This window comes from Sciurus vulgaris, assembly GCF_902686455.1.
Source record: "Sciurus vulgaris genome assembly, chromosome: 13".
In the NCBI taxonomy this organism is placed as follows: Eukaryota; Metazoa; Chordata; class Mammalia; order Rodentia; family Sciuridae; genus Sciurus; species Sciurus vulgaris.
The window spans coordinates 82238598-82263971 of NC_136474.1; the positions used below are offsets into that span (position 1 = coordinate 82238598).

At 37.1% G+C, this 25374-nt stretch overlaps 1 protein-coding gene and 1 long non-coding RNA gene across 9 annotated transcripts in view; one reads left to right on the forward strand and one right to left on the reverse strand.

Annotated features, from left to right (window-relative positions):
• Window positions 1-25374, forward strand: part of MALT1 (MALT1 paracaspase) — a 109326-nt gene that overhangs the window by 77193 nt on the left and 6759 nt on the right. For 7 of the 8 annotated variants that reach the window (XR_013758705.1, XM_079108674.1, XM_079108673.1 and 4 more), the window contains 5 exons: window positions 127-159; window positions 5583-5786; window positions 13935-14112; window positions 14949-15023; window positions 15794-15921. Coding sequence is in view for 7 of the 8 variants with exons in the window: in XM_079108674.1 (XP_078964800.1) it covers window positions 127-159; window positions 5583-5786; window positions 13935-14112; window positions 14949-15023; window positions 15794-15921 (618 nt within the window). In the remaining variant the exon portion in view is untranslated. Of the gene's footprint in view, window positions 1-126; window positions 160-5582; window positions 5787-13934; window positions 14113-14948; window positions 15024-15793; window positions 15922-16456; window positions 16627-25374 lie in introns of those variants that run through there. The other variant, XM_079108677.1, reaches the window with a different exon arrangement.
• LOC306642867 lies at window positions 18052-25367 on the reverse strand. Its single transcript, XR_013758710.1, has 2 exons — window positions 24808-25367; window positions 18052-18485 (listed from the first exon to the last, which is right to left on the reverse strand). It is a non-coding gene; the product is annotated as an uncharacterized lncRNA (long non-coding RNA).

Sequence of the window (25374 nt, forward strand, 5' to 3'; positions counted from 1 at the left end):
TACCATATTCTACATTTTAATGACTTTGCTGATATTTTCATTCATTACTTTTCTCACATCTTAAGCTCTGAGAATATTTATATCATGAATAATAACATCTATTTTGCTTTCTTTGTCTTTGTATAGATAATAAAGAACAAACAATTGACCAGCCTTTGGGTGAGTAGAGTTTAAAGTGTATGATCAAATATAATTACAGTATTTAATTCTATTTTATGATGATCATGAAGGAATTTTAGATATTTTAACTTGGTTTTATAAACATTTGAATAAAATTGAGACCGAATCTTTTTTTTTTTTTTTTTTTTTCCTGGTACTGGGAATTGTACCCAGGGTGCTCACCACTGAGCTACATTCCCAACCCTTTTTATTTTTACTTTTATTTTGAGGCAGGATCCGCTAACTTTCCAGAACTGGCCTTGAACTTGCAATCTTCCTGCCTCAACCTCCAGAGTTATTGCTAAGATTACAGGTGTAATCCATTTGGGACCAAGTTTTTATTTTTAATATTTGTAGAAGAAATTAGAAAAGGAAGAGGCTTTAAAAAGATGACAAATTCCATTTCTGGGGTCAAGTCAATTTCTGTGGAGTGATTTCTATGTTTCTGGCTATATGTAAACAAAGAGAAACATGTGTCTGTTACATAGATCGTAGATAAGGAAGTGATTAACATGACTTCTTGGTGGGGTAGAAATTAGGAAAGCCATAGGAGTTGCAGTAAGTTTTGGCATTTGATTTCCCATCTTCTCCAGTGAGTATAGAAGAAGATGTAGGACAAGATGTAAATGAACAGTTGCATTTAAAGAATGCTTAGAGAAGAAAATATAAGGGAGAAAACCAAGAAAATTGGAGAAGATTCAGGAGATTCATACCATATGAAGGTTGGTAGATTAACACTTAAAAAGGTTAAAAACAGTCAATGTCTTGATTCCAATGGAAGTTAGATAAGGTAAGGTCTAAAATTCATCCACTGGATTTAGCTCCTGAAGAAGCAATTTCAGTGAAATGTCAACAGTGCCCACATAATGTGAGTCAGTTACTGAGCTATACTGGTGGCTCAGATGCAAGTAAAATGTGTGTGGTCTAATGGATAAAGAAGGATTCAGAAGTGTACATGTGAAACAGATACACAGTTTGTTGGGAAAAAATGGCAGTGCAAGATTCATTGGATAGGTGTATATTTAATGTTCTTGAAAAGTGGGAGAAATATGAGACTTTATATTCGAGAAGTGGGATCTCCTGAAACTGCTGGTGAGAGGTTGCAGATTTCCATCAAAGAGAAGACAGTTTATGGAGTGAATTCCTAGAGATATTAGGGACTTGGGCCAAGGTGGAAAATGGAGAAATTGGCTCTAAGTAGAATGTTGAAACCTTTTTTTGTGGGAGAGAGAGGAGTGTTTTAGAAGGAAGGAGAGATTGGTAAAGATGTAGAAAAATTTGTCAGGAAGTTGACATTTTCAATTGACGGTTTTCCTTTCTGGGTAATTCTGCTTAAAGGATTAAGGAAAAGAGTAAAGTAAGTTAAATATAGAACTTGGGCAATAACAGAGATTTAGGGGCTGAAGAAAATGAAAGCTACCATGTCCAAGTAAGAAGATCGAGGGAGTCAAACTAAGACTTTAAAAAATTAAGATTTATAATGATACAAATCAGTTTTGTGACTTTTCTGAAACAATCTAGCTTTTTAGAGAAGGAAAACTGATGAACTAGTCCTCCATCTTCTTTCTGCAAGCCAGGCACTGAGGTAAAGTTTATAGGGCACATCCAGAGGGAACACGAGGGTTAGTATTTAGAGGAATTAAATAAGGGATAAAGACTTCACAGGGAAAGACAGCCTTAAAAAGTTTAGTAGATGAACTGGGGATGGAGTTCATTGAAAGAGCACTTGCTTAGCATGTGTGGGGTTTGGGTTCAACCCCCAGTACTACCAAGAAAAAAAGCCGAACCAGGATCAATACCCAAGTCTCTGATCCATAGCTCCTATTAGCTCCATTATGTCAGGTGTCCTTTCTCAAGCTGTCCTAACGGAAAGAATAGCAAGATCAGCTCAACTTTTATCATTAAGTTTACCAAATTTCAAATGTCTCATCTGTGCTACCCTTTATGAAGTAGGAGAATAAGCACTGGTTCCTGAACTGAGGGCATTGCAATCTTAATAAGGGAGGCAGATATTAAGTGAATAATACAATACATAATGCATGCTATAATAGAAGTAGATATGTAATACATGCCAAACTAGAAATAGCTAAAAGATTTAGAAATTGTTCATAGAAGATGGTGATCAGATTTGTCTAAGAAGAGCCCATGGAAGGCTTTCCTAAGAGGCAAAACCCAGGTGAGAATTTTCAGATAACTGGGGGAGAATCCCAAGTAGACAAAGTGAGAACAGTGTCTGAGGGCAGAAAGAAAGAAGCATGGCAAAGATGGAGATATGAGACGTGATTGAGGAACAAGCAGGTCAGTACCATGGAAAGGCAGAGTCCTAGGAAAGGACTTTCAGATTAAAGTGGTAGTGCAGTCTATTGCTGAATAACAGTATTCCAAAATGTACTATCTTAAAAACAGGTTTTATTCTCTCTCATGATTTTGCAGATCAGCTGGGTTCAGTAGATGGTTCTTGGCTGTTTTCCTTTAATACCACTCATTTATGTACAGTTAGTGATCAGGACTGCAGCTCACATCCTTTAGTGAGGAATAATAGAAGACTTCCCTCCTTCCGTCCCTTCTCCCTCGCTGACTGATCTGTTGCTTTCTTTACTTGGTGGCCAAATCCCAAAAGTGGACACTGTCAGGAATTCTTAAGGCTTGAACTCAGAACTGGTAGTGTATCACACTGCATTATGTTGCTCAGCAAAAGTCACAGAGCATCTCAGATTCAGAAGTGAGTCTGAGTGTACCACACAAGGGCAAAAATACATGGTTCCTTGGAGGTTCATTTGTTACTGCAGCTGGAAAGATAGTAGGCATGGTCTAAAATGGGAATGGCCTTGTTTGTTGGACTGAGGAACTTGGACCTTATTTTGTAGAACATGGGAGGAGAGTCATTAAAAAATTTAATGCATCAGAATAATAAGGACTATATATTCAGCCAGTCAGACTGGATGCTATTACTCAATTTTTTATGAATATCCAAAGATTTTTATATTTAACAAATAATTAATAGCATTTAATATATACCAATCCTTTTTTTAGGTACTTAGGAATATTAACTCATTTTGAATAAGTAACATAATAATTAGAATTACGAGATACAAAATTAATTATATAATATTCTACCAATTTTTGAAGAACACTGCATTAAACTCCGAAAGAGGTCTAGATCATGTAGTTAAAATGTCTTTCTGAAATGGTTTCATTGTTCTTTTGTATAATCAACTGGCATTTTTGTTTCCTTTTTTCATAATCCTGTTTTTTCCAGTAGCAACTCTGGGGATGAAACCCAGGACCTCATACATGCTAACATGTTTCTTTTTCTACTAAATGGTTTGTGTTCAAGAAGTTGTGGATGACTCTTACAGTGAATGTTTTCATAGAAAATTTCTTGCATTTATTTTTCATCTGAAAACCCATCATAAATTATATAGTTACTATTTTGAGATTTTCTTTATTCTTCTCCCTTAACTCCTCAAATTCAAATTTTACTATTCCTTTCTTGTTTCTCTAAAGTTTGACTCTTCCTTTCCCTTTCTATAACCAGTTTCCTGGAAAAGGTCTTTGTCAACTCTTAACCTCAACCATACCATCTGCTTCTCTGTTCTAAATCCACCCTAGTTCTCCTGCCATCAAGGAACTGCCTCACAAGTAGATGGGGCAAGGTAGGATTTACTTACGTAAACTCCCTTACCATTAAATTGAAGAAAATACTCTAAGGGATCTTAGGAACTGCTTATTAAAAACTATCTGGTGGGGCTGGGGATATAGCTCAGTTGGTAGCGTGCTTGCTTAGCATGCACAAGGCCCTGGTTCCAATCCCCAGCACCACCAAAAAAAAACCAAAACTATTGTTGGGGAAAATTTTGGAAGAGTTATTGGCAATTATTGTTGATACATTTAAGACATGTACTTCTCAAATTGTTGAACTCTGGCTTCTGTAAACTACTCTTCTTTCCCAAATGTAGTCTGTTATTTAATGACAGGAATATGTTCTGAGAAATGCTTTTGTTAGGCCATGTAGGTCAGTTACTCAGTGTGGCCCCAGTGCAAACACAGTGTAGTAAACACAAGCTGTACAAGGCTGCTGCCAGCGTAACAAGGCAATTGTTGTACAGTAAGCTTTTTTTTAATGTAAATAGAAATTATATACTCTCTAATATTAATTTAAAATTTAAGCAAATAGCAGTGAAAAGTATAGGATAGTAAATATATGAACTAGTTGCATAGTCACTTATCCTTTTCAATCATGTCCTATAGGTCATTGAATGTGCTATATTTTCATAGGACAGGCTACATAATAAGTTTGTTCATACCTTTTGACCCCTCCCTAGACCTTCAAAGAAAAGTAATGGTAAAGTCCCTTAAACCAGCCTTAATAACTGCGTAGGGCAAGCCACACACCTGATTAAGCTACCTGGTACTTTTAAGGCATAGGTATGGGTATCTCTCACACACACATGTGCACATACTCACAAAGAAAAGCCTGTTTTCATCAGAACCCACTCTTTAGCAAAGTCTCAGTACACTAAGCTCAGAAAGTCTTACATATCCTTCAAGTAGCCTCATGACAGGAAGTATTTTTAAAAGAAGTTAGAAGACAGTAGTAACTTCACAGAGCTACTGAAAAAGTAACTAAGACAGTCCTGCTGAAGGTCCTTCTTTTCTCCTTTTTGATATTTCCCCTTACTTGCTCTGATGAAAATTTTTCATGTCCCTTTTTTAGATACTTCTTTTGTTTTTACTTCTTCTGTTCTCAGCAAAACAGGACCTAATTTGATGGGAACTCAATCCTAAATATTCCTTGTTTAAATTTGCTCTGAAAGTCTAGTTGAATATTATATTCTTTTCTTTTGTTGTGATTCCATAAAAGTTTTTTTTTTTTCTTTTTTTTTGGGGGTGGGGGCTGGGGTGGACAGGTTACTGGGGATTGAACTCAGGGGCTCTCGACCACTGAGCCACATCCCCAGCCCTAGTTTGTATTTTATTTAGAGACAGGGTCTCACTGAGTTGCTTAGTGCCTCGTTTTTGCTTGTGCTGTCTTTGAACTTGGAATTTTCCTGCCTCAGCTTCCCAAGCCACTGGGATTACAGGCTTACACCACCACACCCAGCCATAAAAGTATATTTTAATGTTAGTTACCATTATACTTTTTTACAACTAGTAAATATTCTTTACCTGGATCTCAAAAGTATTTGTAAGCTTGATTTCAGTTGCTTGTTCATGTAGCCTCTTAAGTTCCTCCATGTGTTGATTTCCTATATAAAGTAATGGTCCTAAAATGAAATTAGATCATGATGCAATCTTATTTGAAATGAAATAATACAATCTTAAAGCAAATTTATATTATAATTATATCATTTCCATAGGTTTAATTTGTGTATCCTCCTTTAAACCCACCCCACCCCACCCCCTTTTTATTTTTTTTACAGCAAAGGACAAAGTCGCTCTTTTGATAGGAAATATGAATTACTGGGAACACCCCAAGCTTAAAGCTCCTTTGGTGGATGTGTATGAATTGACCAACTTACTAAGACAGCTAGATTTCAAAGTTGTTTCATTATTGGATCTTACTGAATATGAAATGCGTAATGCTGTGGATGAATTTTTACTGCTTTTAGACAAAGGCGTATATGGTAAGATATTTATATTCTTTTTATGATTATCTACTGTTCTTATTGTACAAGTTAAGAATTGGAAACTAGGTAAAGGTAAGATAAATACATTATTGAAGAGTTTTATTTTTCTTATAAAAAAGATAAATTTGATCTTCATTCCATGTATAACTGATAACTTCTTAGCCTAATGCCTTTACTTTTATGTTGCTTATTTCATCAAAACAATATTGTTCTTAGCTTAGTAGACTTATTAGCTGTCTTTTGTGATTTTATTTTTATTGATTATGGGAGGTATAGTAAAGCTTGGTGACCACGTAGGAAAATGTACTTTCATATGTGTAAAATAATAAACTTTAAAGGTTGTACCAGAATGTACCTTGTAGGTTTCTCTTCTTCTTTTTTCTAGTTATTGCATGGTATTTTATGTTTTTTTAGTGGGAACTAGAATTTAACATGGAAATGTTGATGAGCAAGATATATATTTGTTTCTTTTTTTGTGATGCTGGGGATTGAACCCAAGGCTTTGCACATGCTAGTCAAGTGCTCTGCCATTATGCTATGCCCCCAGCCCAGTCAGTTTTGAAATTAAAAGTCTATATATCCAAGCACAGTGGTACCCACCTATAATCTCAGCAACTCAGGGTGAGGCAGGAGGTTCACAATTTCAAGACCAGCATGGGCAACATAGCAAGACCCTGTGTCAAATTTTTAAAAATACAGATAATAAGGATAGGGATATAGTTCAGTTCAGTAGTAAAGAGCCCTTGGTCAGTCCTCAGTACTAAGGCCAGAGGTGGGGGGAAACTATATAGAAACGATTCAAATGTTAATGGTTTTTCCCATTCTTAAAAATATTAAGACACTGCATGTCTGGTAAGGAATTTTTAAAGAGACAGAATATGTTGTCAGTAGTAATTAATTTCTTTGTCAATTTATTTTTTTAAATACACATAACCTCAAACATCTGGAGGTCAGCTATTGAGCTCATTCAAACTGTATTTCAGAAGATTGTGTTTACCATGACATTGTACAATAACATTTGACTGTCAGGAAGGTAACATTTCTAGTTTTGTCCTTAGGCATAAAAGCAGTAAACAAAAAGTATTGATTTCACTTTTATATGTTTCAAGTAATTTTACTTTAATAATTTATGGATTTTGCTTTTTATTTATAATTAGATTGATTTGATGAAGCAAGTTGGCAGAATTGCTCCTGGTTCTCAAAGTAGAATTTTTTTTTTTTTTTTTTTTTTTTGCGGTGCTGGCGATTGAACCCAGGGCCTTGTGCTTGCAAGGCAGGCCCTCTACCAACTGAGTTATATTCCCAGCCCCAAAGTAGAATTCTTAATGGAACAAAAATCATTTCTTTCAAGATTTAGCACACTGTTGTATGAGATGGGGAAATGTCTTAAAATCTTACTTAACCCAGCACAGTGGCATACACCAGTAATCCCAGTGGCTCAGAAGGCTGAGGCAGGAGGATTGCAAGTTCAAAGCCACCCTCAGAATTTAGCGAGGCCCTAAGCAATTCATCGAGACCCTGTTTCCAAATAAAATATGAAAAAGGGCTAGGGGTGTGGCTCAGTGGTTAAGCGACACTGGGTTTAATCCCCAGTATCAAAGGAAAAAAAATCTTATTTAAATGAGTTTCCTTTTCTGAATAATGAGGATTACCATTGTGACCCAACTGAAGTTAACAAGGTAACTACTATTTGCAACTTCAGCTATTATGGTTAATAATATAACTTTGCTGATGAACATTGTGGAGTGATGACTGATGGGTGCACCCATCCATTTTTCTTATGAAAATAGCAAAGAATGTATTATACGAAGATGCCCTCTTGTAATTGACTTATACTTTTCATCCTAGACTCAAGGTGGATTGTTTGAGTGTATTCATCTCAGTTTTTAAGGTACCTAAATGACTTAAACAGGAAAAGACTTCCAAAACTTTGGTAAATTTAGATTTCTGGATTGGTAAAATATTGAAAAGTGAAGGAATTCTATGAATAAGTATGTACTTGAGTGTTTATTCTCATTATTATTGATATTGTCACCATGGCTTTTTAAGCCCTTTATCTGGCTAATCAAAACCTTTAATTGTCCCTACTAAATAGAGAATCAGAAATATAAAAAGCTGGGAAAAGATTTCAGTTTAGGCCAAAATTTTACCCCACTATAAAAATGTCATCTTGGGGTACAGAATAAAGAGACATGTTAGAGCAAAATGGTAGCTTAAGGAAGCTAGAAAATTTTTTAAAATCCCACTGATTCGTGTCTTAACAGGGTGGCTGCATTTTATTTTGAAGTATTGTGACTATCCAAAACATCAGACACATCTACATTAAATGTAAGTGTGTTAAAGGCCTGAGGGTTTAGGGCATGTCATAAACAAACCTTTCATTTTTGTTCAGACTGTGCCTTTAACTCTGGTTGATATCCCCAGATGACTAGTAGTACTAGAAGGAGTGGGAAGGAGGTGAAGGTAGAGTCATGAGAATTTCAGCATGAACAACTTTAGGTAAGAAAAACGTAGGGACTCATGTTTATGCCGTTATATTATGATGTTGTCTGTGGGCTTATAAAATATAAGTTATAAGGAACAGAAGATAAGTAATTCACTTCAAAACATATGAAATTTATGTTTACAAATGCTTTAAAAACTAATAATTGAATTATATTACAAGTCCTTGAAGATAAGTAAGGATAAAGATTTATAGTTATATAGATAGCTAAGGTAAAAAGTAGCTGTTTGGCCTGCTATTAATCCACCAAATGCTTTAGTATGTTCATCACTTACTACAGCTTAGCTGTGCTTTTGTGGAGAAGAGTAATAGAAGTAATAAAAGTATCTGGTCAGAAGATGGCAATAACTGTGTTCACCCAGGAGGAGTCAGTCATTCAGTTCATGGTAGGTCAGTGGCTAAGCAGGAAGCCTCAGAGTAAGCTAACCAAGGCTGAGGCTCTGACTTTTCTCCTCACTAGCAGTGTGACTAAGGTTGTTTACTTTTTCTAAACCAAAAGTGATCTCAGAAAATGATTAGTAATGAATTAATGAGGTTGTTAAAGGAGAATCAAGAGCAAGAATTATTCCCATACCTGGCACACTCAAAGTACTCAAACTATTATAGCGATGATGATGATGATTTCCTGAAAATTATTAAAGAAATTAATTCACCCTTTATTTTTAGATTGAGGATTTGGACTAGGCAGCATTCTTCTTTGGGCCCTCCATTAGGTTTCTTTGGGGGGAAAAAAGGAGTTTGTTTATAAAGCTATAATGTAGTAAAATGGTGAAAAACTGGTATACTGACATGTTATATTTTATATTTTCTGAGAATAATGTTAACTAAAAAGTCAGTAGTAAATAATAGAGACAGTATAATACAGCACAGTGGTAAAGAGGCCTACATTCAAGTTCTGATTCTATCACTTACTAGTGGTTTGAATTCAGGTTACCTTATAAACCTATTGTCTGTTTTCACATCTGTAAAGGGGGACTGATAATATTACTACCTTGTCCTGAGGATTGTATGAGGTCACATAATTGAAGTGCTCTCCTAGGACTGGGCCTGGCAAAGCAAGTGCTCTTGAAGTCTCCCAGAGGTGGCAGTTGACTCATCAGAGCACTGTGCTAGGTGGAGTGCAGATGTACTTGGGTGGGAGAGTTTCCTAGTGAAGTATGTATCTTCTCTGTGGTCAGAACTAAATATCTCTGGCAAACTTTATTCCTGAAAATCATATTCCAGAGAAATAAAATACCCTAAACATCTAATGTGAAGAATTATATTTCTGACTACATTAGGTTCTTTGACATTTATAGATAGCTATATTGTCTTCTGTCCTTGACTAATGGGTTAGTTTATTTAACAAGCAGTACTGGAGATGAGATTTTAAAAATACATCTCAACTAATTTACATAAAAATACTTAATGTCCCTCAATATAATTTGGTTGCAGACTTTAATAGAAAATATTTACACTTTTCATGAGTCATCTTGGGGAGGAGAAGACATATTTTGGTTTAAGTACCTAATTTCAGCAGTTACAGGGCTGAGCATATGGCATTGACACAGTAGAACCATGCTTAGCTTTCTCCTGGATGAGTGGAAACAAAACCTTCCCTCAAAGTTGCTGCTTCTCCCAAATCAAGTCTTACTAGAGCCATGCACGTTCAATGACATGATGTGGGCAGCACCCAGCCTTTCTGGCTGGCTATTTTGAATACCCGTAGTTAGAATAGCGCCACTTCTTAAATCAGAACCTTTACAAAAGGGCTCCAGATCTGATTCTGTCTTGATCAGTTTGTATAGTATGATATAATGCACTCAGTAAGTACTTACAGGATTCCTATCATATCCACAATCCAGATAAGGAATGTGCTACTGCTGAGAGTAATATAAAGAATAAAGAACATGATCTATTCTCCCAAGAAAATTATAGTTCCTTAATATAATGGGGAAAAAGCACTGTCTGTGGAGTCCATACACTTATCAGTTGTATGACTTTCAGCAAATCATTTAATATTTTTAATTTTCTCATTTGTATAGGTAGGAATGATTTATAGATTGTATTATGTATTAATTAGATTGTAAGAAGGTACATGTCACTGTGATCATTTTCTATCAGAAAAATGAAGTGTGCGTACAACTGTACAATGTTAGTCAAAGCCAGTGATTGTTAAAAAGTACTGCCACCACTTTTCACAAGGCAGGGGGAGATTGCAGTATGTTAGAAAGCTATAAGCAAGTATTAACTTGCCCAGGAGTCTGAACTTGAGATGCTCCCTGAGGATGGGTTAAAATATAGGGCAATCAAAGAATAAAAGCCATGAAGATTCAAAATAAGCAGTAAAGAGACTGATGGGAACTAGTGTCACATTTTGAATACATGGTCAAAATATGTATAATTTAGTGGGTCAGAATATCCCAAAAGTTGTACACTGGTGATCACCAATTCTCTACTTTATTTAACCCAAATAGAAACCCATTACTATTCACTCCAATTCCTCCTTACCCTACTCTTTTCTATCTTTATGGGGTTGCCTGTTCTGAACATTTCATATAAATGGAATCATAATCTTTTGTAATGTTTTCAAGTTTCATCCATACTGTAGCCTATATTAGTACTTTATTATCTTAGGGCTGAATAATATTTCATTATATGAATATACCACTTTTTTCCTATCTGTTCATCAACAAGTGGTTTGGTGTTTGTTTTCACTTTCTAGGAGTGGAATTGCTGGGTCACATGGTAATTTTTTGTTTACCTTTTGGAAGAATCGCTAAACTTTTCAGAGTTCTTACACCATGTTATATTCCCTCCAGAAGTGAATGGATCTCTATTTCTCTATATCTTTAATCACACTTTTTATTGTCTTTTTACTGTAGCCAACATAGTAAGTGTGAAGTGATATATCTTATTGTGGTTTTGATTTTCTTTTGTTTAGTAGCTAATGATGTTGAAATTGCTTGCCTGTTCATCCTTTATATACTTCCAAGCTCCTTCCCTGTGCCAGGAATACACAGATTAATTTAAGACTTTCATGCACTAAAGGAGATCCTTACCTCTTGGAAGAGATAAATGAGCCAGGAAAATAGTCCTAGCTGCCTTTCTTTATATAACCTGAGATAAAACTGCATTCCATATTATAAATATGTTACTTGAATGAATTAGAATGCATTTCACACCACATCTTTTTTTTTTTTTTTTTTATTGTAAACAAATGGGATACATGTTGTTTCTCTGTTTGTACATGGCGTAAAGGCATACCATTTGTATAATCATAAATTTACATAGAGCAATGTTGTTTGATTCATTCTGTTATTTTTTCCCTTCCCCCCACCCCTCCCACCCCTCTTTACCCTCTATACAGTAGTTCCTTCCTCCATACTTGCCCCCCTCCCTAACCCTAACTCTAACCCTTCCCTCCCCCCCATTATGTGTCAACCTCCACTTATTAGCGATATCATTCGTCCTTTGGCTTTTTGAGATTGGCTTATCTCACTTAGCATGATATTCTCCAATTTCATCCATTTGCCTGCAAATGTCATAATTTTATCATTCTTTATGGCTGAGTAATATTCCATAGTATATATATACCACAGTTTCTTTATCCACTCATCAATTGAAGGGCATCTAGGTTGGTTCCACAGTCTGGCTATTGTGAATTGAGCAGCTATGAACATTGATGTGGCTGTATTTCTGTAGTATGCAGATTTTAAGTCCTTTGGGTATAGGCCAAGGAGTGGGATAGCTGGGTCAAATGGTGGTTCCATTCCAAGTTTTCTAAGGAATCTCCACACTGCTTTCCATAGTGGCTGCACTAATTTGCAGCCCCACCAGCAGTGTATGAGTGTACCTTTCTCCCCACATCCTCGCCAACACCTGTTGTTGCTCGTATTCTTGATAATCGCCATTCTAATTGGGGTGAGATGGAATCTTAGGGTGGTTTTGATTTGCATTTCTCTTATTACTAGAGATGTTGAACATTTTTCCATATGTTTGTTGATTGCTTGTAGATCTTCTTCTGTGAAGTGTCTATTCATTTCCTTAGCCCATTTGTTGACTGGACTGTTTGAATTCTTGGAGTAGAGTTTTTTGAGTTCTTTATAGATTCTGGAGATTAGTGCTCTATCTGAAGTATGATTGGCAAAGATATTCTCCCACTCTGTAGGCTCTTTCTTCGCATTGCTGATAGTTTCCTTTGCTGAGAGAAAGCTTTTTAGTTTGAATCTATCCCAGTGGTTGATTCTAGCTTTTATTTCTTGTGCTATGGGAGTCCTGTTAAGGAAGTCTGGTCCTAGACCAACAAGGTGAAGATTTGGACCTACTTTTTCTTCTATAATCTGCAGGGTCTCTGGTCTGATTCCGAGGTCCTTAATCCATTTTGAGTTTAGTTTTGTGCATGGTGAGAGATATGGGTTTAGTTTCATTCTGTTGCATATGGATTTCCAATTCTCCCAGCACCATTTGTTGAAGAGGCTATCTTTTCTCCATTGCATATTTTTGGCCCCTTTATCCAGTATGAGAAAATTGTATTTATTTGGGTTTGTGTCCGTGTCCTCTATTCTGTACCATTGATCTACCTTTCTATTTTGGTACCAATACCATGCCGTTTTTGTTACCTTTGCTTTGTAGTAGAGTTGAAGATCTGGTATTGCAATACCCCCTGTTTCACTCTTCCTGCTAAGGATTGCTTTAGCTATTCTGGGTTTCTTATTCTTCCAGATGGATTTCATAATTGCTTGCTCTATTTCTGTAAGGTACGTCATTGGGATTTTAATTGGAATTGCATTGAATTTGTATAGCACTTTAGGTAGTATGGCCATTTTGACAATATTAATTCTTCCTATCCAAGAACATGGAAGATCTTTCCATCTTCTAAGGTGTTCTTTAATTTCTTTCTTTAGTGTTGTATAGTTCTCATTGTAGAGGTCTTTCACCTCTTTTGTGAGATTGATTCCCAAGTATTTTATTTTTTTCGAGGCTATTGTGAATGGGGTAGTTTTCCTAATTTCTCTTTCTGAAGATTCATCACTTATGTATAAAAATGCGTTGGATTTATGGGCATTGATCTTGTAACCTGCTACTTTACTGAAATCACTTATGAGTTCTAAGAGTTTTCTGGTGGAATTTCCAGGTTCCTCTAAATATATAATCATGTCATCAGCGAACAGGGATAGTTTGAGTTCTTCTTTTCCAATTCGTATCCCTTTAATTTCTTTGGTTTGTCTAATTGCTCTGGCCAGAGTCTCAAGAACGATGTTGAATAGAAGTGGTGAAAGAGGGCATCCCTGCCTTGTTCCAGTTTTTAGGGGGAATGCTTTCAGTTTTTCACCATTTAGAATGATATTAGCCATGGGCTTAGCATAAATGGCCTTTGCAATATTAAGGAATGTTCCCACTATCCCTATTTTTTCTAGTGTTTTGAGCATGAAGGGGTGCTGTATTTTATCAAATGCTTTTTCTGCATCTATTGAAATAATCATGTTCACACCACATCTTGATGTGTTAAATGCAGAAGTTCAAATTGAATTTTATTATTGGGTATTTCTTAAACATGGTTGCATCAACTTAAAAGTCATGTTTTTTAATATGCTTACCTGTATGTTCAGAGTACATTTAGAGTTAACATCTATCTCTTTTCTCTCCACCCCTCTCTCCAGGGTTATTATATTATGCAGGACATGGTTATGAAAACTTTGGGAACAGCTTTATGGTCCCTGTAGATGCTCCAAATCCATATAGGTCCGAAAATTGCCTGTGTGTACAAAATATACTAAAATTGATGCAAGAAAAAGAAACTGGACTCAATGTATTCTTATTGGATATGTGTAGGAAAAGGTAAAATTTCTAATTTTTATTAAACTACTCTTGTAGTTAAATATCAACGTTGACAAATTCAACCTAAGGCAAACTTGTGAGAAGCCAAGAACCATTTGAGTTTGTGAATTTCTGATTATAAATTGAAACTAAAAGAAGAAAACTAGAAGAAAATTCCTTTTTTGCTATGTATATCAAATTATTTTTACTGTATTCCTGTTTGCCAGAGAACAAAAGTGAAGAACTAAAAGTCATGGTTATCATACTACGAAAAGTCAACTCTCCAGAATACCTGTCTCTGACAATCTATCTCTGACAGAATACCTGTCTCTGATTGTCTCTGACAATCACTGCAGTTATTCCTTCAGGAATTAAAAAAAAGAAGAAGAAGAAGAAGAAGAAACACCTGTAGAGTGTAAAGTTAGGGCATGTCACTAGTCAGCCCTGGATCTGCAAGTATTGAAGGGATACTGAAGCTAAAGCAAATGTTTAAAGGTTTGGGTCCCATTTACCTGCCACTGCATCACTAAGGAACAGAACCACTGATTGTTCCTCACAGATTTACTGCTTTTCACTTACTCAGCAATTACCAATCAAAACCCAATGCCTGAGTTCAAATGCACCTCCAGTTTTAAAGCTAACAGAAGATGTTACTATCTGATCTTAATAGTGTAGAAGCCCTAAATTATTTTTGGTAAATAAGTTGCTGACTAGATGAAGGAATTTGGAACCTGTAATTTTAAATAATGTATACTAAAATTGTATTGTATTTTTAATTATAATATTTATATTCCTTAAAAAATACTGTTTAACTTTTCACATTTGTATCTAACCTCTCCTTTCCTCCTTTTAAATAGAAATGATTATGATGATACCATTCCAATCTTGGATGCACTAAAAGTCACTGCCAATATTGTGTTTGGATATGCCACGTAAGAAAATTTTATGCTTATGTTGAGATTCCTTCATTTTTTCTTTGATGTTTTCTTTAGATTGACAATTAGAGGCCTAGATAATGCAGCATAGATAACTAGGCATAAATTTGCCTCCTTCATGTTCTTGGTGCAATGCTTTAAAAACTTGATGTCAGCACCAAATATATTGGTATTTTATTACTAAGCCCCAGTACATTTAGTTCCTGCTTAAAGATAACTCTTTAATTAGGGATGTCATTGTAGGGGAGCAAGAGAGAGAATGAGGCTCATTATTGTACGACACCCTAGGTAGCAAGCGTTATGCTTCTTTAAAAACTTCTTGCTTTAATTTCTTATTCAATGGACATTGACAAATTATAGTTGATATATTTGTGGAGTACAAAGTGAAGTGATTGATCAGACAAATTAACATATTCATCACCTCAGATACGTATTTATTCTGCTAACAGAAGCATTTTCCCCTTTGACCAGCAACTCTCACTTCCCCCATTTGCCAGTCTCCAGGAACCACTGTTCTGCCTTCTGCTTTTGTGTGTTTGATTTGTTTAGCCTCCATGTGTAATTAAGACTGTGGTGTTGGGGCTGGGGTTGTAGCTCAGTGGTGGAGTGCTTTGCTTGCCTCGCATGTGTGAGGCACTGGGTTCAATCCTCAGCACCACATATAAATAAAATAAAGGTGTTGTGTCCATCTACAACCAAAAAAAAAGAATGTGGTGTTTGACTTTCTGTGCCTGTTTATTTCACTTCTTTCTCTTGGTGTTTTTAAGGTGTCAAGGAGCAGAAGCTTTTGAAATCCAGCATTCTGGATTGGCAAATGGAATCTTCATGAAATTTTTAAAAGATAGATTATTAGAAGATAAAAAAATTACTGTGTTACTGGATGAAGTTGCAGAAGGTAAAATTTCATGGAAGAAAACAACTCAGAAAAAGGAGGGGGAGATAAACCTATTCAGGGCTCCCTGTTTGGTGATTATTTTATTCTTATTAGTACCATATGGGTTTGGAATTGATATCTATTTTATAAAATAGTTTTTAGTGTAATGTTCATCAGTGCTTCTGCTATATAATTCCTTTCTTCTTTCCATGCAATCTTAGCTGCATGCCATCTATGCAATGCCACTTAGCTGACGGGGCTGACGTCAGGCAGGGCGGTAAAATGATCCTCTGCACTCTACCTTTTGTTTCTATGTCTCATACCTTGATGCTGCCCACTGTACTTGCCTGGAAGAAAAGGGGGAAAGGGGGCCACTGAGCAGTCTCTTCTGGGATTAGAGAGCGAAACTTACAGAAATTGTGATGCCTTGATAGAAAAAGCCAAGTTCATTCTTTAATTGGTAAACTTAGTATTTTTGAAACCTGCTTTAAGGGCTTGATTCTAGAGGTCTAACACTGCATCTTCTATATCCTCTTGTCCCTACCCTACCTTCTAGTTCGATGCTGTCTATGCTCATGTCAGGTCTGAATAAGTATCTGTTACATCAATAGATTTTAGCATTTTGGAAATACCCTTTTATGAGCCAGACCAAAAAGAAGGCAATTCTGCAAACTAGAACTCCCTAGAAAATGGGTTTCATGGATGTTCCAGAGATGACAGTTTGAGTGTAAGTTATTTCATTAGCAATTGTCAATCACATTTATTTTCATGTTTTTATCATTGTAGATGATTTAGTTATAGCCCATGACTTAACCACTCTGTCACTTAATGTAGCCTGCCAGGGCTTTAGATTTTCTCCCCACCCTCCTGCTTTTTTCCAGAGAAGTTCTGCTTTTATCTCTTTTACATGTTAGACTTCCCTGTATAAATGCTCAATTGAAGAAAAGGTTCTGCTTTAATTAATTAATTAATTAATTAATTAAACCTTCAGATTATATCAGTTATTTTTATACTGAGGTCCATTAAGATGCTTCAGAGCCCCTAAAGTATTTTAGTCTAATTTCATTTTTAAGTTATTTTTGTAAGTCAGGTGTGGTGGTACTCTTTGGAAGCCTGAAGCAGGGGGATCACAAGTTCAAGACCAGCCTGGAAAACTTAAAATTCTTAAAAACAGGCTAGGTATATAGCTCAAAGGCAGAATATTCTTGGGTTCATTCCCTAGTATCATGAATGAATGAATGAATATTTCATCTATTTTAAAACTTAATAAAAAACACCAGGCTGGGGTTGTGACTCAGTGGTAGTGTGCTCTCCTAGCACAGTTGAGGCACTGGGTTCAATCCTTAGCACCGCAAAAAATAAATGAAAGTTATTTTAAAAATTATTTTTAAGAAAAAGACCATGCTCACCCATATAGAATATTTACCAAGCTGCCATGGCAACAAATGGCATCTTAGTATGTGCTGTGAGTATATTTTAATTTCTTATAAACTTAGGAAAGTTTTGCTGATCTTTTTCAGACCTACTATGTCTCCTTAATTAAAATTGCAAATTTCAGCTGTGTACAAGTAAAACAAAATGTGAAATAAATTGTTTGCTATAGCTATAGCTCTAGAATTTAATTTTTTATACTATTCAGTGCAGTCTTATTCAGTTGATTGAAATGGCAAGATGAAAGCTCACTAATCTAGTTCGTCAGTTGAGCTTTCAGTTATTTGAAAATGATCTTGCTATTTAAACTCCAAAACCTGCTAGAAATACTTATTTAGTCAGGCACAGTGACACAGGCCTATAATCCCACTGACTCTGGAGACTGAGGCAGGATAATCCCAAATTCAAGGCCAGCCTGGGCAACTTTGCAAGACCCTAACTCAAGATAAAACAGGCTGGGGATGTAGCTTAGTGCTAGAGGATTTGTCTAGCATGTGGGTTTGATCAACACTGCAGAAATAAAACAAAACAGAAAAGCTTATTTAATTAGTAGTACCCACAAACATACTTCTGAGAATATCTATTGTGAACAGATGCACAATACAAATCTAGGACCTTTACAGAAATCTACATCTAATTGTGTTTCCTCTCTCTTCCCTGCCACCTTCCTTGATAATAATAAATACCATTTCTAAATACCATTTATCATTCCTTTAGCTTCTTTCTTTCTTTCCTTTTTTTGTGAATTTTTTGGTTTTGTTTTATGTGGTGCTGGGGATGGAACCCAGGGCCTCATGCATATCAGGCAAACATCTCTACCACTGAGCGAGCCACATCTCAGTTTCTTTCTTGCAGTTTTCCTGAGTTTCTATATGTTCTGCTAGGTATAGTGGTGCATGCCAGTAATCCCAGCAGCTCAGGAGCATAAGGCCAGGAGGATTGCAAGTTTGAGGCCAGTCTCAGCAATTTAGTGAGACCCTATCTCAAAAAATAAAAAGGACTGAGGATGTGACTCAGTGGTTAAGTGCCCCTGGGTTTAGTCCCCACTACCAAGAAAGAAAGAAAAAAAAAGATTTTCCATATGTTCCCCCAAAGCATGACATTTTTATTTTAGGTTATATTTAACTTTATAAAAAGATATTATACAACATGTACTCTCTCAGGACTTTTTTTTTTTTTTATGGTAAACAAACGGGATACATGTTGTTTCTCTGTTTGTACATGGCGTAAAGGCATACCATTTGTGTAATCATAAATTTACATAGAGTAATGTTGTTTGATTCATTCTGTTATTTTTTCCCTTCCCCCCGCCCCTCCCACCCCTCTTTTCCCTCTATACAGTCCTTCCTTCCTTCCTCCATACTTGCCCCCCTCCCCAACCCTAACTCTAACTCTAACACTAACCCTTCCCTCCCCCCATTATGTGTCATCATCCACTTATTAGCGATATCATTCGTCCTTTGGCTTTTTGAGATTGGCTTATCTCACTTAGCATGATATTCTCCAATTTCATCCATTTGCCTGCAAATGCCATAATTTTATCATTCTTTATGGCTGAGTAATATTCCATTGTATATATATACCACAGTTTCTTTATCCACTCATCAATTGAAGGGCATCTAGGTTGGTTCCACAGTCTGGCTATTGTGAATTGAGCAGCTATGAACATTGATGTGGCTGTATCTCTGAAGTATGCTGATTTTAAGTAGGCTCTTTCTTCGCATTGCTGATAGTTTCCTTTGCTGAGAGAAAGCTTTTTAGTTTGAATCTATCCCAGTAGTTGATTCTAGCTTTTATTTCTTGTGCTATGGGAGTCCTGTTAAGGAAGTCTGATCCTAGACCAACAAGGTGAAGATTTGGACCTACATTTTCTTCTATAATCTGCAGGGTCTCTGGTCTGATTCCGAGGTCCTTAATCCATTTTGAGTTTAGTTTCGTGCATGGTGAGAGATACGGGTTTAGTTTCATTCTGTTGCATATGGATTTCCAATTCTCCCAGCACCATTTGTTGAAGAGGCTATCTTTTCTCCATTGCATATTTTTGGCCCCTTTGTCTAGTATGAGAAAATTGTATTTATTTGGGTTTGTGTCCATGTCCTCTATTCTGTACCATTGATCTACCTTTCTATTTTGGTACCAATACCATGCCGTTTTTGTTACCTTTGCTTTGTAGTAGAGTTGAAGATCTGGTATTGCAATACCCCCTGTTTCACTCTTCCTGCTAAGGATTGCTTTAGCTATTCTGGGTTTCTTATTCTTCCAGATGGATTTCATAATTGCTTGCTCTATTTCTGTAAGGTACGTCATTGGGATTTTAATTGGAATTGCATTGAATTTGTATAGCACTTTAGGTAGTATGGCCATTTTTGACAATATTAATTCTTCCTATCCAAGAACATGGAAGATCTTTCCATCTTCTAAGGTGTTCTTTAATTTCTTTCTTTAGTGTTCTAAAGTTCTCATTGTAGAGGTCTTTCACTTCTTTTGTGAGATCGATTCCCAAGTATTTTATTTTTTTCGAGGCTATTGTGAATAGGGTAGTTTTCCTAATTTCTCTTTCTGAAGATTCATCACTTATGTATAAAAATACATTGGATTTATGAGCATTGATCTTGTAACCTGCTACTTTACTGAATTCACTTATGAGTTCTAAGAGTTTTCTGGTGGAATTTCCAGGTTTCTCTAAATATATAATCATGTCATCAGCGAACAGGGATATTTTGAGTTCTTCTTTTCCAATTCGTATCCCTTTAATTTCTTTGGTTTGTCTAATTGCTCTGGCCAGAGTCTCAAGAACGATGTTGAATAGAAGTGGTGAAAGAGGGCATCCCTGCCTTGTTCCAGTTTTTAGGGGGAATGCTTTCAGTTTTTCACCATTTAGAATGATATTAGTCATGGGCTTAGCATAAATGGCCTTTACAATGTTAAGGAATGTTCCCACTATCCCTATTTTTTCTAGTGTTTTGAGCATGAAGGGGTGCTGTATTTTATCAAATGCTTTTTCTGCATCTATTGAAATAATCATGTGATTCTTGACTTTAAGTCTATTGATATGGTGAATTACATTTATTGATTTCCGGATGTTGAACCAACCTTGCATCCCTGGGATGAAACCCACCTGATCATGGTGCACTATCTTTTTAATATGTTTTTGTATGAGATTTGCTAAAATTTTGTTGAGAATATTTGCATCGATGTTCATTAAGGATATTGGTCGGAAATTTTCTTTCCTTGATGATTCTCTGTCTGGTTTAGGTATCAGTGTGATATTGGCTTCATAGAATGAGTTTGGGAGGGTTCCCTCCTCTTCTATTTTATGGAATACTTTGAGAAGTATTGGAATGAGCTCTTCTTTAAAGGTTTTGTAGAACTCGGCTGAGAACCCATCTGGTCCCGGACTTTTCTTTGTTGGTAGGCTTTTGATGACTTCTTCTATTTCAGTACTTGATATTGTTCTATTTAAATTGTGAATGTCCTCCTCTTTCAGTTTAGGCAATTCATATGTCTCTAGAAACCTGTTGATGTGTTCGAAATTTTCTGTTTTGTTAGAGTATAGATTTTCAAAATAGCTTCTAATTATGTTTTGTATTTCAATCGTGTCTGTTGTGATATTTCCTTGTTCATTCCGAATTTTAGTGATTTGGGTTTTCTCTCATCTTCTCTTTGTTAGTGTGGCTAAAGGTTTATCAATTTTGTTTATTTTTTCGAAGAACCAACTATTTATTTTGTCAATTTTTTGTATTGTTTCTTTTGCTTCAATTTCATTGATTTCAGCTCTGAGTTTAACTATTTCCTGTCTTCTACTACTTTTGGTGCTGGTCTGCTCTTCTTTTTCTACGGCTTTGAGCTGTAGTGTTAGATCATTTATTTGTTGAGTTTTACTTCTTTTATTAAATGCGCTCCATGAAATAAATTTCCCTCTAAGTACTGCTTTCATAGTGTCCCAGAGATTTTGATATGATGTTTCTTTGTTCTCATTTACCTCTAAGAATTTTTTAATTTCCTTCCTAATATCTTCTATTATCCATTTATCATATAATAGCATATTGTTTAATCTCCAGATGTTGGGATAGTTTCTGTGTTTTATTCTTTCATTTACTTCTAACTTCAATCCATTATGATCTGATAGAATACATGGTAGTGTCTCTATCTTCTTGTATTTGCTAACATTAGCTTTGTGGCATAATATATGGTCTATTTTAGAGAAGGATCCATGTGCTGCTGAGAAGAAAGTGTATTCGCTTTTGGTTGGATGGTATATTCTCTAAATGTCCGTTAAGTCTAAATTATTGATTGTGTTATTGAGATTTATGGTTTCTTTGTTCAATTTTTGTCTGGAAGATCTGTCCAGTGGTGAGAGAGGCGTGTTAAAATCACCTAGTATTATTGTGTTATGGTCTATTTGGTTTCTGAAATTGAGAAGGATTTGTTTGACATACATAGATGAGCCACTGTTTGGGGCATAGATGTTTATGATTGTTATATCTTGCTGATTTATGCTTCCCTTAAGCAGTATGAAATGACCTTCTTTATCCCTTCTGACTAACTTTGGCTTGAAGTCCACGTTATCGGAAATGAGGATGGATACTCCAGCTTTTTTGCTGAGTCCATGTGCATGGTATGTTTTTCCCCATCCTTTCACCTTTAGTCTATGGGTATCTTTTTCTATGAGGTGAGTCTCTTGCAGGCAACATATTGTTGGATCTTTCTTTTTAATCCAATCTGCCAGTCTATGTCTTTTGATTGATGAATTCAGGCCATTAACATTCAGGGTTATTATTGAGATATGATTTGATTTCCCAGTCATTTGGTTCATATTTTAAATTTTATTTATTTATTTGTTTGACACAACTTGGTTCCTCCTTTATTTGACAATTCCTTTAGGATAATTTCTCCCTTTGCTGATTTGCTTCTTTGTTTTTCATCTCTTCCTCATGGAATATTTTGCGGAGAATGTTCTGTAATGCTGGCTTTCTTTTTGTAAATTCTTTTAGCTTTTGTTTATCATGGAAGGATTTTATTTCATCGTCAAATTTGAAGGTAAGTTTTGCTGGGTATAAGATTCTTGGTTGGCATCCATTTTCTTTCAGAGCTTGAAAAATGTTGTTCCAGGCCCTTCTAGCTTTTAGGGTCTGGATTGAAAAATCTGCTGATATCCGTATTGGTTTCCCCCTGAATGTAATTTGGTTCTTTTCTCTCACAGCCTTTAAAATTCTGTCTTTATTTTGTATGTTAGGTATTTTCATTATAATGTGCCTTGGTGTGGGTCTGTTGTAATTTTGTGTGTTTGGAGTCCTATAAGCCTCTTGAACTTGATTTTCCATTTCGTTCTTCAGATTTGGGAAATTTTCTGATATTATTTCATTGAATAGATTGTTCATTCCTTTGGTTTGTTTCTCTAGGCCTTCCTCAATCCCAATAATTCTTAAATTTGGCCTTTTCATGATATCCCATAGTTCTTGTAGATTCTGTTCATGATTTCTTACCATCTTCTCTGTTTGTTCAACTTTGTTTTCAAGGTTAAATATTTTGTCTTCAATGTCTGAGGTTCTGTCTTCCAGGTGTTCTATCCTATTGGATATGCTTTCTATGGAGTTCTTAATTTGGTTTATTGTTTCCTTCATGTCAAGGATTTCTGTTTGGTTTTTTTTCAATATCTCTAACTCTTTATTGAAATGATCTTTTGCTTCCTGTATTTGCTCTTTTAATTGTCGATTGGTGCGATCATTCAATGCCTGCATTTGCTCTTTCATCTCATCATTCAGTGTGTGCATTTGCTCTTTCATCTCATCGTTTGCTTCTCTGATCATTTTAATTATGTACATTCTGAACTCCTTTTCTGTCATTTCTTCTGCCATGCTGTCATTGGGTTTTATTGATGTAACATCTAGATTTGTTTGCAGCATTTTCTTTCCTTTTTTTCTCATATTGTTCAGGTATCAGTGGACCACTGAGACATTGCAGATTTCCTCTATTGACTTACAATGTCTCTGAAGATTTCTATATATATCCCCTCTTAGCCCTCAGTAGGCTGAAGTCTTGGAGGAAGTTGATAGTGCGGTGCTCCACAAGGAAGCTGCCTCTCTAGGAGTGGTGGCCTTCAGGTGGGGTATATTCCCTGCTAGTGGGCAGAGGTGCCTCCACTTGTTGACCAATGGTCATCCTTGTGGGGAAACCTCACCCGGCAGGGAAGACTCACCCGGTGGGGAGGTCTCGCTGGTCACTTCCCTCCTAGAGGTTCCCCTCAATTTACAGCTACTGCCTGGGCTGGGCTGCCTTCCTCTGCAAAGTTCCCAGGGGCCCGGCCCCACCTCCTGTGCCTGGGAGCCTCACCCTTTGCAGATGAATCTCCTTAGGCTGCCCCTCCTCAGAGAATCTGCCCGCAGTCCTGGAACCTTCGCTCCGCCCCTAATCATGTCTCTGTGGGGCTCTTCCACCAGGAAGCCTCCTAGATCCTGGGACCCTGCTCTGCACCTAATCGCCTGGCTATGCGGCCCCGTACAATCGCTCTGAGTCCCAGAGACCCGCCACACGCCTTTTCCTCCAGACAACCACCCAGTATTTCGGTGCGGTCACTAGGAGTCCAAGCAACTCACTGTGTGCCTCCTCCTCCCAGCAACCACCCGTAGCCCTGGGCAATCAATCACTCCAAGTCGAAGTGACCCTCCCCGTTCCTCCTCCTCCTCCAAGTAACCCCCCGGGTGTTCAGGAGCGGTCGCTCTGAGTGGCTCTGAATCCACATGACCCGCTGCACGCCTCCTCTGGGCAGCCGCCCGGACCTCTGGTGCGGCCACTCGAGACCAAGTGACCCACCGCGCTTCTCCTCCAGGCAGCACCCCTGTGTTCAGGAGCGGTCGCTCTAAGTCCAAACAACTCACCAGTCGCCTCCTCCTCTGAGCAGCCGCCTGGAGCTCTAATGCAGTCACTGCGAGTCCAAACGACCCGCCACGCTCCTTCTCCTCCTCCTCCTCCTCCTACTCCTCCGGGCAGGTCCCGGTGTTCAGAAGTGGTCTGAGTCCAAACAGCTCCCCGTGCAGCTCCCCCTCCGGCAACCGCCTGCAGCTCCGGTACAGTCACTCCGAATCTAAGCGGCCACGCTCCTCCTCCTCCTCCTCAGGGCAGGCCCCGGTGCTCTGAGTCCACACAGCTCTCCCTGCTGCCCCTCCCCCGGGCAGCCACTGGAGCCCCAGTGGTTGCTCCGAATCCCAGCGCTATGCTGAGCGGCCTCCTCTATGATGCTCCCAGTTGTCCGAGTTCACTGCTCCAGTGGGGGGAGGGGCATCTCACCGGCAGCTCTACTTCACAAAGTTCCCTGCGTTCCGGGACCACCGTCCCATCCGGGACGCCTCCCCAACGGGAGAGACTCACCCGGCTGCTTTGAGTTGGTCCCAAGTCTCTCAATATCTCCTCTTTTGAATCCTGAGTCCTGGAGCAACATGAAATGCAGCCACCCTCTAGGCCGCCATCTTGAAAAACCCTCTCTCAGGACTTGACTAGAATTTTTTTGAATTAATATTATATTGCTAAGATTGATTGCTATTATTATATCACTGTAGTTCATTCACTGTGACTGATATGTAAAAATTCCACTATGCAAACATACTAGGTTTTTTGTTTTTTTTTTTCATCTACTCTCCTGTTGATGGGCATTTGAGTTACTTCTACATTTTGCTACTACGAATAGTGCTGCTGTAACATTCTTGTACATGTCTCCTAGAATGTGCCTGCAAGAGTTTCTTTGGAGTATAAATTCAGGATTTAGAATTGCTGGGTCATAGTATAGGCCAACATAGACATAAAATTATCATGGCTTCTTTTTTAGAAAAATACTCTCAGCTCTTTGAAACTGGTCCAGAATTTTTGTGTATTTGCTTACTGCTACATCCCTGGCACCTTAATCTATGTCTGGCACATAATAAGTGCTCAGTAAACATTTGTAGAGTCAGTGGATTATATTGAAAATATAACCTGTTTTATAAGAGAGAAAGTTCTTGGCCTAAATGTCTTAAACATAACAAAAGAATTGTTGGTTTTAAAAATAAT